The sequence below is a fragment of the Dipteris shenzhenensis genome, chromosome 3 (genome assembly GCF_047967505.1).
Source record: "Dipteris shenzhenensis isolate YYH24624 ecotype China chromosome 3, Dip_SZ_1.0, whole genome shotgun sequence".
Classification (NCBI taxonomy): domain Eukaryota; kingdom Viridiplantae; phylum Streptophyta; class Polypodiopsida; order Gleicheniales; family Dipteridaceae; genus Dipteris; species Dipteris shenzhenensis.
In genome coordinates this window covers 2,756,863-2,770,118 of record NC_141598.1, presented here as the reverse complement: position 1 = coordinate 2,770,118, position 13,256 = coordinate 2,756,863, and the positions used below count along the sequence as shown (strand labels likewise).

The 13,256-nt window shown below is 41.8% G+C and overlaps 1 protein-coding gene across 1 annotated transcript in view; it reads left to right on the top strand.

Annotated features, from left to right (window-relative positions):
* The window catches only part of OWL1 (DNAJ heat shock N-terminal domain-containing protein), a 145,530-nt gene that overhangs the window by 55,068 nt on the left and 77,206 nt on the right, over positions 1–13,256 (top strand). Inside the window, exons 5-6 of the mRNA XM_087372999.1 lie at positions 10,929–11,015; positions 11,169–11,257. Coding sequence (XP_087229125.1) covers positions 10,929–11,015; positions 11,169–11,257 — 176 coding nt within the window. The remainder of the gene's footprint in view (positions 1–10,928; positions 11,016–11,168; positions 11,258–13,256) is intronic.

The window sequence follows — 13,256 nt, the reverse complement described above, 5'->3', positions numbered from 1 at the left end:
TGAGACTGATAGAAAACTGATGGTCTATACCATGGTCTACACCCACTGTTGGGCGCTGATAACATCAGTGGGGATGTCATAGTAGCTAGTCCTGCTCTATGTGATGGAGTTTATGGTTGTCAACCTTGTGAGTGACTGAACATTGTGTTGTGTTTTTAGAGGATGAGTTTAGGCATGTCCCTAGATTCATCTAGATAAATATATGTGATAAGGAGCAATCAGTTAATATTCATGAGGCTGAAATATTGTCTTGATTTTTGTTTTTTATTTGCAAACGTGGTAATTTATTTTTAAAAGAAAATTATACAAAAGGTGGGAAATATGATATGGTACGATTGTATTAAAGTCCTCTTGAGACCCTTAGGATCTATGGGACTGGTGACCACTTTTAAACAAAATAGTGGTCAATTACAACACGTTTTGAAATAAAATTCTCACAAGTCTTTGCGGGGCTATTTTTTGTGCTAGTCTGAGTACTTTGCTCTGCGGTGTTCTACGATTTCTTTTAGGTAGCTTCCAAACTTGTGGGCTGGCTGTTCCAATAGATTCTTGAGATTACATCGGTTTTTTCCACGATTCTCGTTGATGCGTGCGTATGCTCGACATTTTAAGAGCACGTGTTGTTAAATCTTCTACATCCCCTGTAGGGCAGGTTATGCAGACCCTTGCCTCTCTTGGAATCCTAAGCGGCATCCATCTACCCTTCTCCACTTCTAGGCCATGTGAGCTGGTCCTTAACTCCCCAAAAAATTTCTGCATTGCATAGCTGTCCATCGAGATGATTTCCCGTTTGTAAAACTGCATTTTTGTTCTGGGTCATGCCATATCTTCTATGGCATTTTCAGCGTCACTAAGTCTGATTTCACCTGGTTCTTCTGGTATATCAGCCACCTTAATTCCATCCATTCCTCCCCATCTCTGTACCAGCCTGCGGTCTTAGTGGCCTCCACTGCTTTGTGTGGTATCCAGTGTGCATCCATCTTCTTGATCTTGTTGACGTATCCCATATAATAGCATAGTGCTTCACCTGCCAGTGGTATTATACTTGTTTCAGCTAACAAGATGGGATAAGGTGTCTGAGTCTTTACTCCCAACTCTCCTACGATAAAGCGTTTGTGCATTGTTCTTATTCTTTTCCAATAAGCTCTGGAGAGCCCGGGCAGCCTGGACACCCATATAGAACCACTGTTTGCACAAGCATGGTGTACGAATATTTCCTCATCTCCCAATTCCACAAATGTGGCTATTTGCAATTTATTTTGGAAGCTGTAAAACACTTTTAAACCTCCCAGGATCCTACGTTCCACAAATGCGTTCCACTTGTAATTATCTGTAAAATCCAGCCCTAGATATTTGTATGACGTGACTGTTTCCTCTTTGAATGTGAAATTTACCTATTTATTTTAAGACCCGATCACCATTACTTTGGGTTTTCGAAAGGGAAATTTTGTAACAAACAAGGTTGTATATACTTCGGCATGTATATGCTTTTGTCTATCGGCTCATTTGAGTGAATTTGTATCACCTTTTTCACAAGGGAAATTTTGTGACAAACAAGGTTTGAGAGTTTTATCTTGCCTATTTGCTTGTAAATATGATAGAAAAGCCGGGGGGGGGGCTATAGTGCCACAACATCCCAAAAGGGGGAGAGTAAGATATGCCTTGACCTCTACGATATGACAGAAAAGCCAAAGGGGGGGGAGTCTATAGTGCCACGACATCCCAAGTAGTGTCAAATGAAAAATCCCATGTCCTCAACAGATCAATCACTTTCGTGCTGCTGCAGAGGACCTAATACATCTCTCCCACTTACTCAGGAATATATATATATGTCTTCTACTCTATTTTTTGTATATATATTTGATTATATATATAAAAAATTAATTATTTTCTTAATTTTATATATCCTATTTTATGCATTATTTTTTATGTATGTATGTATGTATGTATGTATATACATACATACATACATACATACATACATAAAATAGGATATATATATATATATATATATACACATACATACATACATAAAAAATAATACATAAAAAAGGATATATAAAATTAAGAAAATAATAATTTTTTTTTTTATATAGTCAAATATATATACAAAATATAGAGTAGAAGAATACTGATGTACGTGCATACAAACATCTGTCCGTCCGTCCGTGTGTCTACACACATGCACACATGTGCGCGTGTGTGCACACACATGGATAGAATGTTCATAAAATAGAGTAAATAAGGTCCGTTCAATTAGAAGCCAATATATCAGTTGCGATGGATGGCTGGCCGCCTAAAACATGCACACATCTCGAACACCAGATTTGCCACACCTCCCAAGCGAAATCAGCCGGCGAAGAAGGCAAGGAATCTTGAGCAAGGAATAGGAATAAAAAACCAATCTTGTGGATCCATGATGCTAAGATCTATAGGACCACATCTCAGGCAATGTTGCATGAAGAAAGCATGGTGACCAGCCTGAGACTCATCAAGGCACTAGACCCTCTGCCCCAAATAGCATATGCAAAGTAATATAAAGGTGCTGCTCCACTCTCACACCTAAACATATGCCAAGCTCACTGAAGCATCCAGACCAATTGAAAATAGGTTGAGGATCCTTGTGAGGCTCAGTGAGAAGCTCTATCCATGGCTGAGGAATGGCTCTCATAATGTGGAGTCCAGTAGTAGCGACCTGCGGAAGAGGCTCATAAGTATGCATAATAGTGTCCTCTTTGACCCCCCTAAACCTCATAACATATCCAGCAGTCTAGCAAACTGGGAAGCAGCAGTAGCAGCTACTCACATACCCACAGTTCTACTTCCAGGAGGCAGAGAAGACCAGAGAGTGGCTGCAGAGACTGAGCTTTACTAGGCTGGTAATCTTGGCTGTCTCCTAGGGCAGCAAGAAGCTGAGATTTGGACGGAGTGTCTATGTGGAGCATGTGGGCTCAAGTTCTAGAGATATCCGGCAGATAGTAGAAGTATGTGGTGGTAAAATCAAAGGACAACGCTTTGGTGGGACTTTGGATCTATCTCTCTTTGTATTGTGTCCATAGTTGTGGACGGAAATGTATTCTTTTTGTAGCTTCTATATTTGGCAGGATCATTGTCTATTGATGAATCTACGCATCTATTTGAAGCACATAAGTTTAAGAAGTTTGTGATTCTGCACCCCACATCAGTCTTCCGCTGTGCATACCCTCTGTTGGTCGATTTCTAACATTCATTGCCAAGGGTATCACCTTGTTACTGTACCAAGGTGTTATGGAAAATTGGATATCTGGCTATGTTGTCTTTGGTGGATGGAACTTCTTGATGAGTGTTGTATAGAATAATCCCAGATTGAATGAGCCTTCTCACCAACAGAGAAGTAGGCTGATTACAATGATCTGCCAAGAAAATCCAGCTAATACTTCATGGTTGCTAACTAGCTACCCTAGGAGTACAGAGAAGAATACCATGTAGCAGAAACTGCTTCCATGGCTGATCCCTTGGAGTCAAGCCTCTCACTAGAAGTTTGACCAGGAGAGCTCTGCTCTAAAAGATCAAGGATCCTAGACCTCCATGTGCTATTGGAAGGGTGATAGTAATCCCATGATACACTGGCTCTAGTGTCCACTAAACCATCCCCACCACTCCACAATGAATTCTTGAGCAATGTCCTCACTTGTCTGATACTAGTAGCATGAAATCACCAGCAGGAAGCTACATACCTTATGGTTGCCAGCAGCATCTGGTTGAGTACAAGTGCTCTACCAGTCAAAAAAAGCCTAGCTATACTCCAATAGGGTAGCTTCCTTGGTATACACTCTAATACAAGAACAAACTGCTGAATAAGAGACCCAAACAAAGACTGTTCCCACAATCACAGGACTGAGCAAATAGCTGAAAGTACAAAAAGCCCAAATATTTGGTGGAGGTGACTCTGGGCATCCAGGCGAAGCCTCTTTCAATCCCCCAGGCTGGAGTATCTTGCTCAGCATTAGTCCAAATACCTTTTGATTTGTTTCAATTGACAAGTCCTCTTGATGCTAGGCAAAACTTGTCAATGGAAGAAGCAGTGGTAGTTAAACTGTGCAGATCACCCTTGATTGTCATAAATGTGTTATCTGCAAACTCTGTATCCAATAACTCCTGCTCTTACCTGATTGGGATAGAAAGCTTCAGAGTGCCTTGAGTAGTAGCCTCCTGCAAATAATAAAACCACGAAGAGAAAAATAGATGGCGCAAGAGAACAACCCTCACGAACTGATCTGGATAATTGAATGCAAGTCCTCTAACTCCACATAACACCATCCTGCCAGCTGAGTGAGTGTAGGGAAGATACCCATGAAATCCATTTGTCACTAAAGCCCAACCTCCTCACGGTACCCTCCAAAAGGCTGCAGTCAGCTCTGTCATAAGGCTTCTGGAATATTTTGTTGACTCTCATGTCGACTCTCTTGTGCCTATTGTGTAGCCTTGCGAAAAGTAAACACGGTGTCCAGGATACTCCGATCTTGAATAAAGCCTGGTTGTGTAGCTTTGATAATATCAAGGAGTAGGGGTCGAAGCTGTAGAGACAAAGTCTTTGCTAAAATCTTATAGGCAGTCCCAAGAAGAGTACTAGTTCTCAAATTTCTTCGTGTAGTAAATAGCCCATTTGGTCAAGTTACCGAAGGAGGAAGAAGAAATTTCATCTACTGCCCAAGAGACTAGAATTGTTAAGCAAGAGTTGCTAATAGCTAACTGCAATCTAGGGAGACTTGGCAGTCACATTATTAATACTATACTCGTGCAGAAGCTGGACATAAGTAGATATTCATATTAAGGTTGGCCAAGGGGAGACCATAAGTGGAATACGAAGGTCCCAATGATTCCTATCAAGATTCAAGAATACACAGAGGAGATATAGATAGGGCTACACATTTGATTCAGACTTCTAAGGGTTTTTATGAGCCTGTGAAGGTAGTCCTGAAAAGCAATCTGTTTGTTTTACAAGGTGATTAGGACGCATTTGTTTGAGGGATTCTATCATCACCCTCATGTGTTGTAAGCTGTATAGAAATTAATAACTCTGTGTTTTATTTGCATTATGGTACATGTTTTCAGTTGTTGATGTCTTTTTAACAGATTGAACTGGTGACCTATTTTTCCTTGACTGATGATTATGTAAGGAATTATAGTCTTCTAAAGCTAGCTCCATGCATGTGTGTACAAGCTTCACAATCATTTTCATCTTCATCATTCTCAAGAATATTTTTCATCTATTCAGGATTCGACATTTGAACTTAGATTGTAAATTGTGTACATAAATCATCTAAATAAAAGCTATTGAGCCAACGAACCTATCAGCTGAAGCAATAAAATGTCAAGAGAGTGCATACAATTGGTGAACGTGGAGCCCTCCTTTGTGACAGCCACAGTACATCACACGTTGCAGTTTTCAATGGAGAAACATCTAGAAGATGTGAAATACCCTTGGTCATTTGGCATAGAATCACCATGATCAGGCTTGAGAAATTATCCTCTTGTCTGAACATTGCACTTCTCAATGAAAATATACTTTCTTGTGATGTCGAGGATTGAGGGTGACCCAATTTCTAGTAAAAACCATATAGCATTGATGATTTTCCTTTTAGCCTTATTTTCTAAGCCCAAAAAATAGTCTCAATGTTTCAAGCAATGCACACTTTTTTGTGAAGATTAGGTTCAACAATCGGCACAAGAACTAAGCTAGGCGACTTCGGATAAATCAAGTTCAAAGTGAAAGTCAATTGGGAAGAGCAGACAACATGTCAAGGCTAGGTGCTAGGCAATTGCAAAATCACCAACAGTCATGGAAGATAGGAAGCCTTGATCATATGTTACAGTGTTATTAAAGGAGAGAACCATTACAGATTTTGACATAGGCCTACTTGCTCAAAGAGTATCCTCTCCACTCATTCAACTTGTAGACCACGCTTTTCCATGCTTCATCTCAAACATTTACTAACCATCCAATTCCTAATCTTAGCAATTTAGCGCCAACTCCATTGCAAGCATCCACTCACTTTGGTATTAAGGGTGCCCTGAATATTTGTGTAGGAGGTAAGGAAAAGAATGATGACATAGGGATGCTAGATCTGAAATGAAGGGGTGGAGCACAGTATTAGAACGACTTGCTTTTGAGGACTTGACATTGGCTTTATTGTTTGCCCTATCTTGCAATATCCAGATTTTATAGCAATATGTAGATTTTACTAAGGGCTTCTACAATTGAGGCTGATGCTAGTGGAATGGACATTTATTGATGTTCCTAATTGAAGAACATTGAGTTATTGCTTATGAAAGCAGAAAGTTGGATGGCACAGAGTTGACATCTGCTACTCATGATAAGGAGAGGTTAGTAGTAATTATCTACTCTTTAAAAATGACCATTTTGTGCATACATACATACATACACCTCCCTAAGCAAGTAGTAATTGATGAGGCTGTAAAATCTTGTACCCCTACCCCACAGCTAGTCTCTACAGTCAAAGATCTTGTTCACACTGAAGTACAAACTACTAAGAAGGAAGTGATTGTGGAAGTGGACAACAAAGCAAGTAAGTCTGATATTCAAGCAGAGATTAAGGAACATGAAGCTAGATGTGATAATGCGCTAAAGATTAGAATAGGGGGACTCCTAGAAGATTGGTACAAAGAGGAGGACACAGTGTGTGAAATATTGACAAAGATCAAAGCAAGCTTGCCCAACATTGAATGGGTGAATGATGGTGAGTAGGATGATGACGACTCCAGGTGGCCAGCTTTCATTTTGCACTATAGAGGTCATGCAATCCTTACATTGGAGTGAAAAGATATGCGGATCAAGCTTCTTCGACAATCTTACAAGCTGAAGGGCACCAAAGTATGGATAGCAGAGGAGCTTACACAAGCTCAACTCAAGATTAAGGTAACTGAATTAGCTAAAGTCAGGGCTGCGAGAAAGGATGGAAAATGGGCAGTTTACCGTGAAGGCGTAGCACTAATCAGAGAGTTTAAATCAAAACCAAAAGACTCTCACTCTTAAACTGATGTATGGCTGTGTACTCTTCGAGAATATCATGTAGGTACTCTAAAATAATATGGGTTGCTTTTTGCACTCCTTGGGAGCTGCCATGTGCCCTCTCTAAAGCAGATGTACTAGAGGGTTTCTTGCTGTCCCATAGACCTTTTGGTCTCCAGTGGACGTTAACAGACTCCCTCTCTCTCTCTCTCTCTCTCTGTGTCCGTACGTCCATACCACAGCTCGCTGTCAATTGTACCTCTGTACCACAGCCCCTCGTCTCATACATCGTACAACTCTCTCTCTCTCTCTCTCTCTCTCTCTCTCTCACCTGCCGCACAGCTCCGCACAACACCCCGCCGTACAGCTCCACAACTCCTCCGTACAGCATATCGTACAGTCCCGTAACCTGTTGTACATTCCCGTATAGCCCGTTGTATATTCTCTGTATAGCACTGTACTTTCTCGTAGCAAGCTCCTAGGGTCTCTAACCTCGAGTTAGGCTAAACCCTTAGCCCAACTTAGGGGTTAGGTTCAGCTAGGGTGTTCTAAAGAAATAACCAATATCGAATGGCCCACCCTCTCCTCCAAATCCTCCTCAACTCCATCAACCTCAACTATCAGGACTCGGTACTCTACAATTGCAGCCATGACACCCTCTTCGTATGCACCCAATTACCAGCAAGAAGGGTCCAAATGACCTATCATTGGTCAACATGAACATATTTATTATTTGCAGCAAGCACTCAGAGGGTTAAGGCTTGAGCTGGTAGAAGTAAAAGCCTGACTTCAAGTTATAGAGGGATCTGGCAAGCAGGTAGTGATTGTTGAGGTTGTGAACTTATGTAAGAATTCTCCTCCTACTCCTCAACTAGTCTCTACAGTCAAACGTATGGTTCATCTGAAGTACAATCAATCAAGAAAGAAGTGATAGAGGAGTTCAACATAAAGGCAAACAAGACTGATATCCAGGAAGAGATAAAAGAACACGAAGCCAGACGTGATAATGCATTGAAGATTAGAGTGGGGGGGCTCACTGAAGGATGGTTCAAAGATGATGACTCTTTCAATGAGACTTTAGCACATGTCAAAGCAGCCATGCCTAATATTGAATGGAAGGTTGATGATGGCAATGTTGTTGATGATGATGATGACGGGGCAACTAATATCCGGCACTCCAAAGGACATGCTATTCTTACACTTAAGTCCCGAGATTTACGGATCAAGCTTCTTCGACAATCTTACAAGTTGAAAGGGACCAAGATATGGATAGGTGAGGAACTTACATGAGCTCAATTGAAGAATAAGGCAACGGAATTAGCTAAAGTCAGGGCTGCTAGGAAGGATGGAAAATGGGCAGTTTATTGTGAAGTCATAGCACTAATCAGAGAGTTTAAATCCAAACCAAAAGACTCTCAGTCTCAAACTAATGTATGGCTGATTACTCTTTTAGACTATTATGGAGGTACTCTAAATAATTGGGGTTGCTTTTGCACTCCTTGGGAGCTGCCATGTGCCCTCCCTAAAGCAGATGTACTAGATGGTTTTTGGCTGTCCCATAGACCTGTTGGTCTCACATTAATAGACTTTCTTTCTTTCCTTCTTTCTTTCTCTCTCTCTCTCAAGTGACAGCCTCTCCTGTCCTTGAGGAGGAAAGTAATCCCCTTGGCAGAGGCAGCTGTTGAAGACGTGTGCATACTCAACCAAATGACCATCAAAGTGTGCACCGTGTTTGTCCAAATATTGGCCAAGCTATGAGAGAGGTGGACTTGTGTGCATGTGGGTCTCCATATATACTAGGCTGAAATTCTCGCTATGATCTTTCAATATGTGTCCCCCGATGTGTGTGGATATTTCTGGGGAGAGGGGGGAACAACATTGAGAGAGCATGGCTCAACGAATTTGTAGATGTATTGCAATTTCAAAAATTTACAGAGATTAGGCCCATCTTATTCAAGGGGAGTATATGGGTGGCCATGAGTTATCTTAAGTGTTCCAATTCTTCAAGATTCTTTCAGCTCATGATTTTCAGATTATTGCTTGAAAAATGGGTTGATAGAGTTTAATAATAGAATACTCCTAGCACCAGCCTTTAACAATTGGTGTTAGAGGAGCTACATTCTTCACCCATGGCTGGTCATATTGGACTCAACAAGACTTACGAAAGGGCAAATATATTGGTAGAAATGGCTATGGAAGGATTGTCAAAAGCTCTTAGGAGTCAACCCAATCATCTTCAGGCATGCTTCAGCCACTCCCAAGCAACTTCAGGACTGCTTCAGGCACTCTACCTCTGAGGTAATGGACTCACATTAGCATGGACATGGTTGCATACCATAGCTAAGGGGTGACAAAAGTTACTCACTTCATCTCAACCAAGACTACCTACTATGGGGATATTAAGACTCATCTTGTGTAGCAATGTTGATTTAAAGTCTTCGAAAGAGCGAAGGGTCTATGAGATTGAAAAATTCAGATACAATGAGCTGAATGGGTGAAGCCATTGAGTCCCCAATGCACAAGGGCCAATACAAGGCAACGGGACAAAGAGCCCCAATTTCTTTCAAGCTCAAGGTGAGAAATTGAAGGACAAGGCCTTACCAGGCAATTGAGAGCAAACGACTACAATGTTGGCAAAGCCCCAAATTTTGGAAAGGGCAAATGTGCCAAAAGAGGGCGAATCCAAGACAATCCCCAAATGTGACTGTACCAAACAATGTCATTGCAATGTCACTGCAAATCTGCAAGTCTTCTTGCAATGTGCTGTCAATGTACTAGAAAGCCCCAGTTTGGGACAGCTCTAACAGACCCAAGGTCAACTCAGCTGACTGTTTTGCAAATGCAAAGCTCCAAACAAAAAAACTGTTTCTAGCGATGATTTTCTAGCTGGAGCCTCAAATCTGTTGCTGTTAGTAGATACAAGCAACAATGGCAACAAAAACGACAAAAAATGGCTTGGAAATAGTCGTGGGAGCGTACAAAGGACCTGAATCTGCAAGTTGAGTTCAGAAACAAGTTGCTGGTGGACTCTATGCGATGGGACTCAGGGGTTGTGGCTGTGGACATGACTTCATGCTTGGCTAACCTCAGGCTCAGAAGGTGATCCTTTGTACTAGATCCATGGCTGCATGGTGAGCTTGCTAGCTCCCCAAAAAGGATCCTTCTATGTTTGGTGGTTTCAGGAGTCAAATGTTAAGAGGGTGATAACACCTTGGTCTTGGCAATGCTACCCCTCAATTTGGTGCATGCTTCATCTTACATTTTAGAAACAAAGGCACTTCAAATTGAGAGCTCGTGTGCACCAAACTTGACTGACCTTAACGACTGATTGGCAAATTTTCATTTGTGTTGTGAACCAATTGGCAATTTTGTGAGGCCCCCTCTACCAACCCATCCCTGGATATGCTGTTAGAAACTAGATCCCATACTGGATTTGTTCCTTGGGCACCACGGCATAAAATTAGACCTTTTGAATGCTGCTTTGGATCGAGTAGCCATATCTTTGTGCTTTTATGTTCATGGTTGATGCCTACGAGATCCAGGGAAAGTGTGATTCCGTTCCCATCAATTTAGATACTTCAGGGCTTGTGGTTTCCATTGAAATCTTTTCCTTTATTTCCCTCTTGTCAAGTCAAATTAGAAAATGATCAAATTCTTATCCATAAATTTGTCAAGTCTCTTCATCCCTCCTTGGACTTGTTCTTCATCATTGGTCATTTGGTAAATTTAGAGGCTTTCAGCTCCATCGCACAGGGGTTGATCTAATGAGTTTTAGTTTTTTGCGAAATACAGGCTATCTATAAATTTCATGCTTTCTGCATTTGTTTCCAAGCATTCTACAATTTTTAACTCCACTCAGTTCATTTACAGATGTTCTGCTTTTCCTTATGCTAAGTGACCCTTGATGTGATGGCAGATTCAACTTGTGATAGGGCCGGATACAGCAGTAGCTGTGGGATGGCAGAGAGAAAGCAAACAGAATGTGTGCACTGGGGAGCTAAAGGTTTTGTGCTGATTATTCTATTCTAGCATTGTCTTGATTATACATTCTTGACAGACCTCTATATCTTTGGCAGTATCCAGGCTTATTGCTGTTCTGTGTTCACAGTCAATATTCTAATCAATTTCTTTATGTTCTCTTGGGGTAAAATGACAGCTTGGTCAGTCTGGTTTCGGAGCTTCTGCGCAATATGTTCGCCATTTTTCAGCATTGTCTCATGGGCGAATCACGGGAAAGATAGGAGGGTTAGGATATTTCCTACCTTATGTCTGTTTTCAAATTTTTATGTTGCTAGCATTGCTTCTGTTTGGTCCTTATTCTGCTTTAGTCCTGATGGCAACATGCCAATAGACACTTTTAGACAAAATTAACTGTAGGAGAGCGGTGGATTTCACCTAATGGACGAAACTTGACTAATAACTTTCTTATAAGCGATCTATCATTGCATTGAGGACATGCTTATTATTATTAGTCTAATAAATTGTATGTTGACACTTGCTTGCAAATTATTGAGCCTGAACAGTGTGTTTCTATATGCACAGCTATGATGAGTAGTACATGCACTGCTGTGAGAGGCACACATTTTCTCCCATCATTTATTCACTCCACACCAATAATGTTCTTTTAAAGCACAAATTATGCTCTTTAGTCAGCATCAAGGGTCATGTCGGGGAATCCATAAGCATCTAAAAGATGAATCTCTAGCTTCCATCATTGCTTGAGCTACAACATTGAATGGCTTTGGCATACTGAATCTTGTTTCCCTTGTGATCCCCCAATGGGTTTGATATTGAGAATCTTGCTTTTCTAGTTATCATCTTCAATCGGATACAACGAGTTGAAGGGGTTGAGCCTCTAAGCGGGCATCGACAGCCATGAAAAAATGCCATAATCATAACCATACTGATACATGGAGAGAAATATTTGAGCTCATCGAGAACATAGGGGCTGGTGGCACTACGATGGTCATCTAGAAGCTGGGGGAGATGTCAAGCCTAAGAGGGGCTGGGGTCGGCGATGCATGGGGCTATGGTGGCAGCATAAAGGCTGTGATAGGGCATTGATGGCTGTCAATATGTGTTGTCCGCTGTGGTCCCCTAGCTATGGCCCCTGCGACGAACACGGGTTACTGTCACTCCCGTTGGCAGTGCCCTTGATTTGGTAAGCATGGAGGGAAGATGCCCTAGTCGTACTATGCCTGAACCTGCTGGCAAATCTGCCATGTGTCTAACCCTGGTCCTCAGACCCGCTGTCTCCTTGAGCCCTGCTAGTCAGTGTTGTCTACCTGGAAAAACTCTAATTGAAGTCGTAAGGCATCTCTAATCTGGATAGGACAAGAACTAGATAGGGGTCCGAAATTGTCCCTGAAGAGATACTGAGAGCGACCTTTGATCTCATAGTATATAGGGCATCTAAAAGTGAAATGCGCCTCTGACTCGATCTCCTACTGAGCTTCACAGGAAGCTTGCAGGGTGGCAACTAGGTCTTGAATGTGTGTAGCTATAAGAGATCCTCTCAGATGACCTGGTCACCTTGTGATTGTGAGTGGGACAAAGGGGGCTTCAATGCTGATTGGAAGGGGGGTAATCTGCCTATGTGGAGCCCCAGGCTCTTAAACCATCTGCATCTATATGCATACTAGTACCTCTGGTCACCCTCAGCTGCGAAAGCCATGGATGAGGATAGGGCCAACCAAGGTTGCTTGCATCGCAGGGACTGAAGGCTTCCTGCGAATCAGCCGTGAAAGCACAAGAACCTGCAGCTTCAGTCTCTGATAGGTCTGGCTCCCAAAAAGGCTGCCACACATACCCGTTGGGCGGACCAAAGAGTTAAAGAGAATAGTTTTGGTCCAAAGACCTTGGAAGTAAGATCGAAAGCACTGCCGCTTGAGTTTAGCAAGTGCTGCATATCCCCTGCTCAGTCGGGCCCACAACGCTAGTTGCATCGTGAAGATTAGACCAGAGAAAAGGATCCCCAAGTATGTATGAGATGCAACCACCTCCACTGGTAACCAATCTAATGTGAAGTGCTCTTTGTGCATGGTTGCTCGAGATGTATTGAAGATCATGACCTTGGTCTTGCCAAGTTTGACTGTAACTGGCCTCCAAACAATTAGAGGGCAGTGAAACCAATCTTTAGACCACTTTTGCACTTAATTACAGCTCACATAGCATTTATTACAGCCATTATTCGTTGCATCACCATTGTTAAACATTCACCCATTTGATAATAAAAGAAATAACT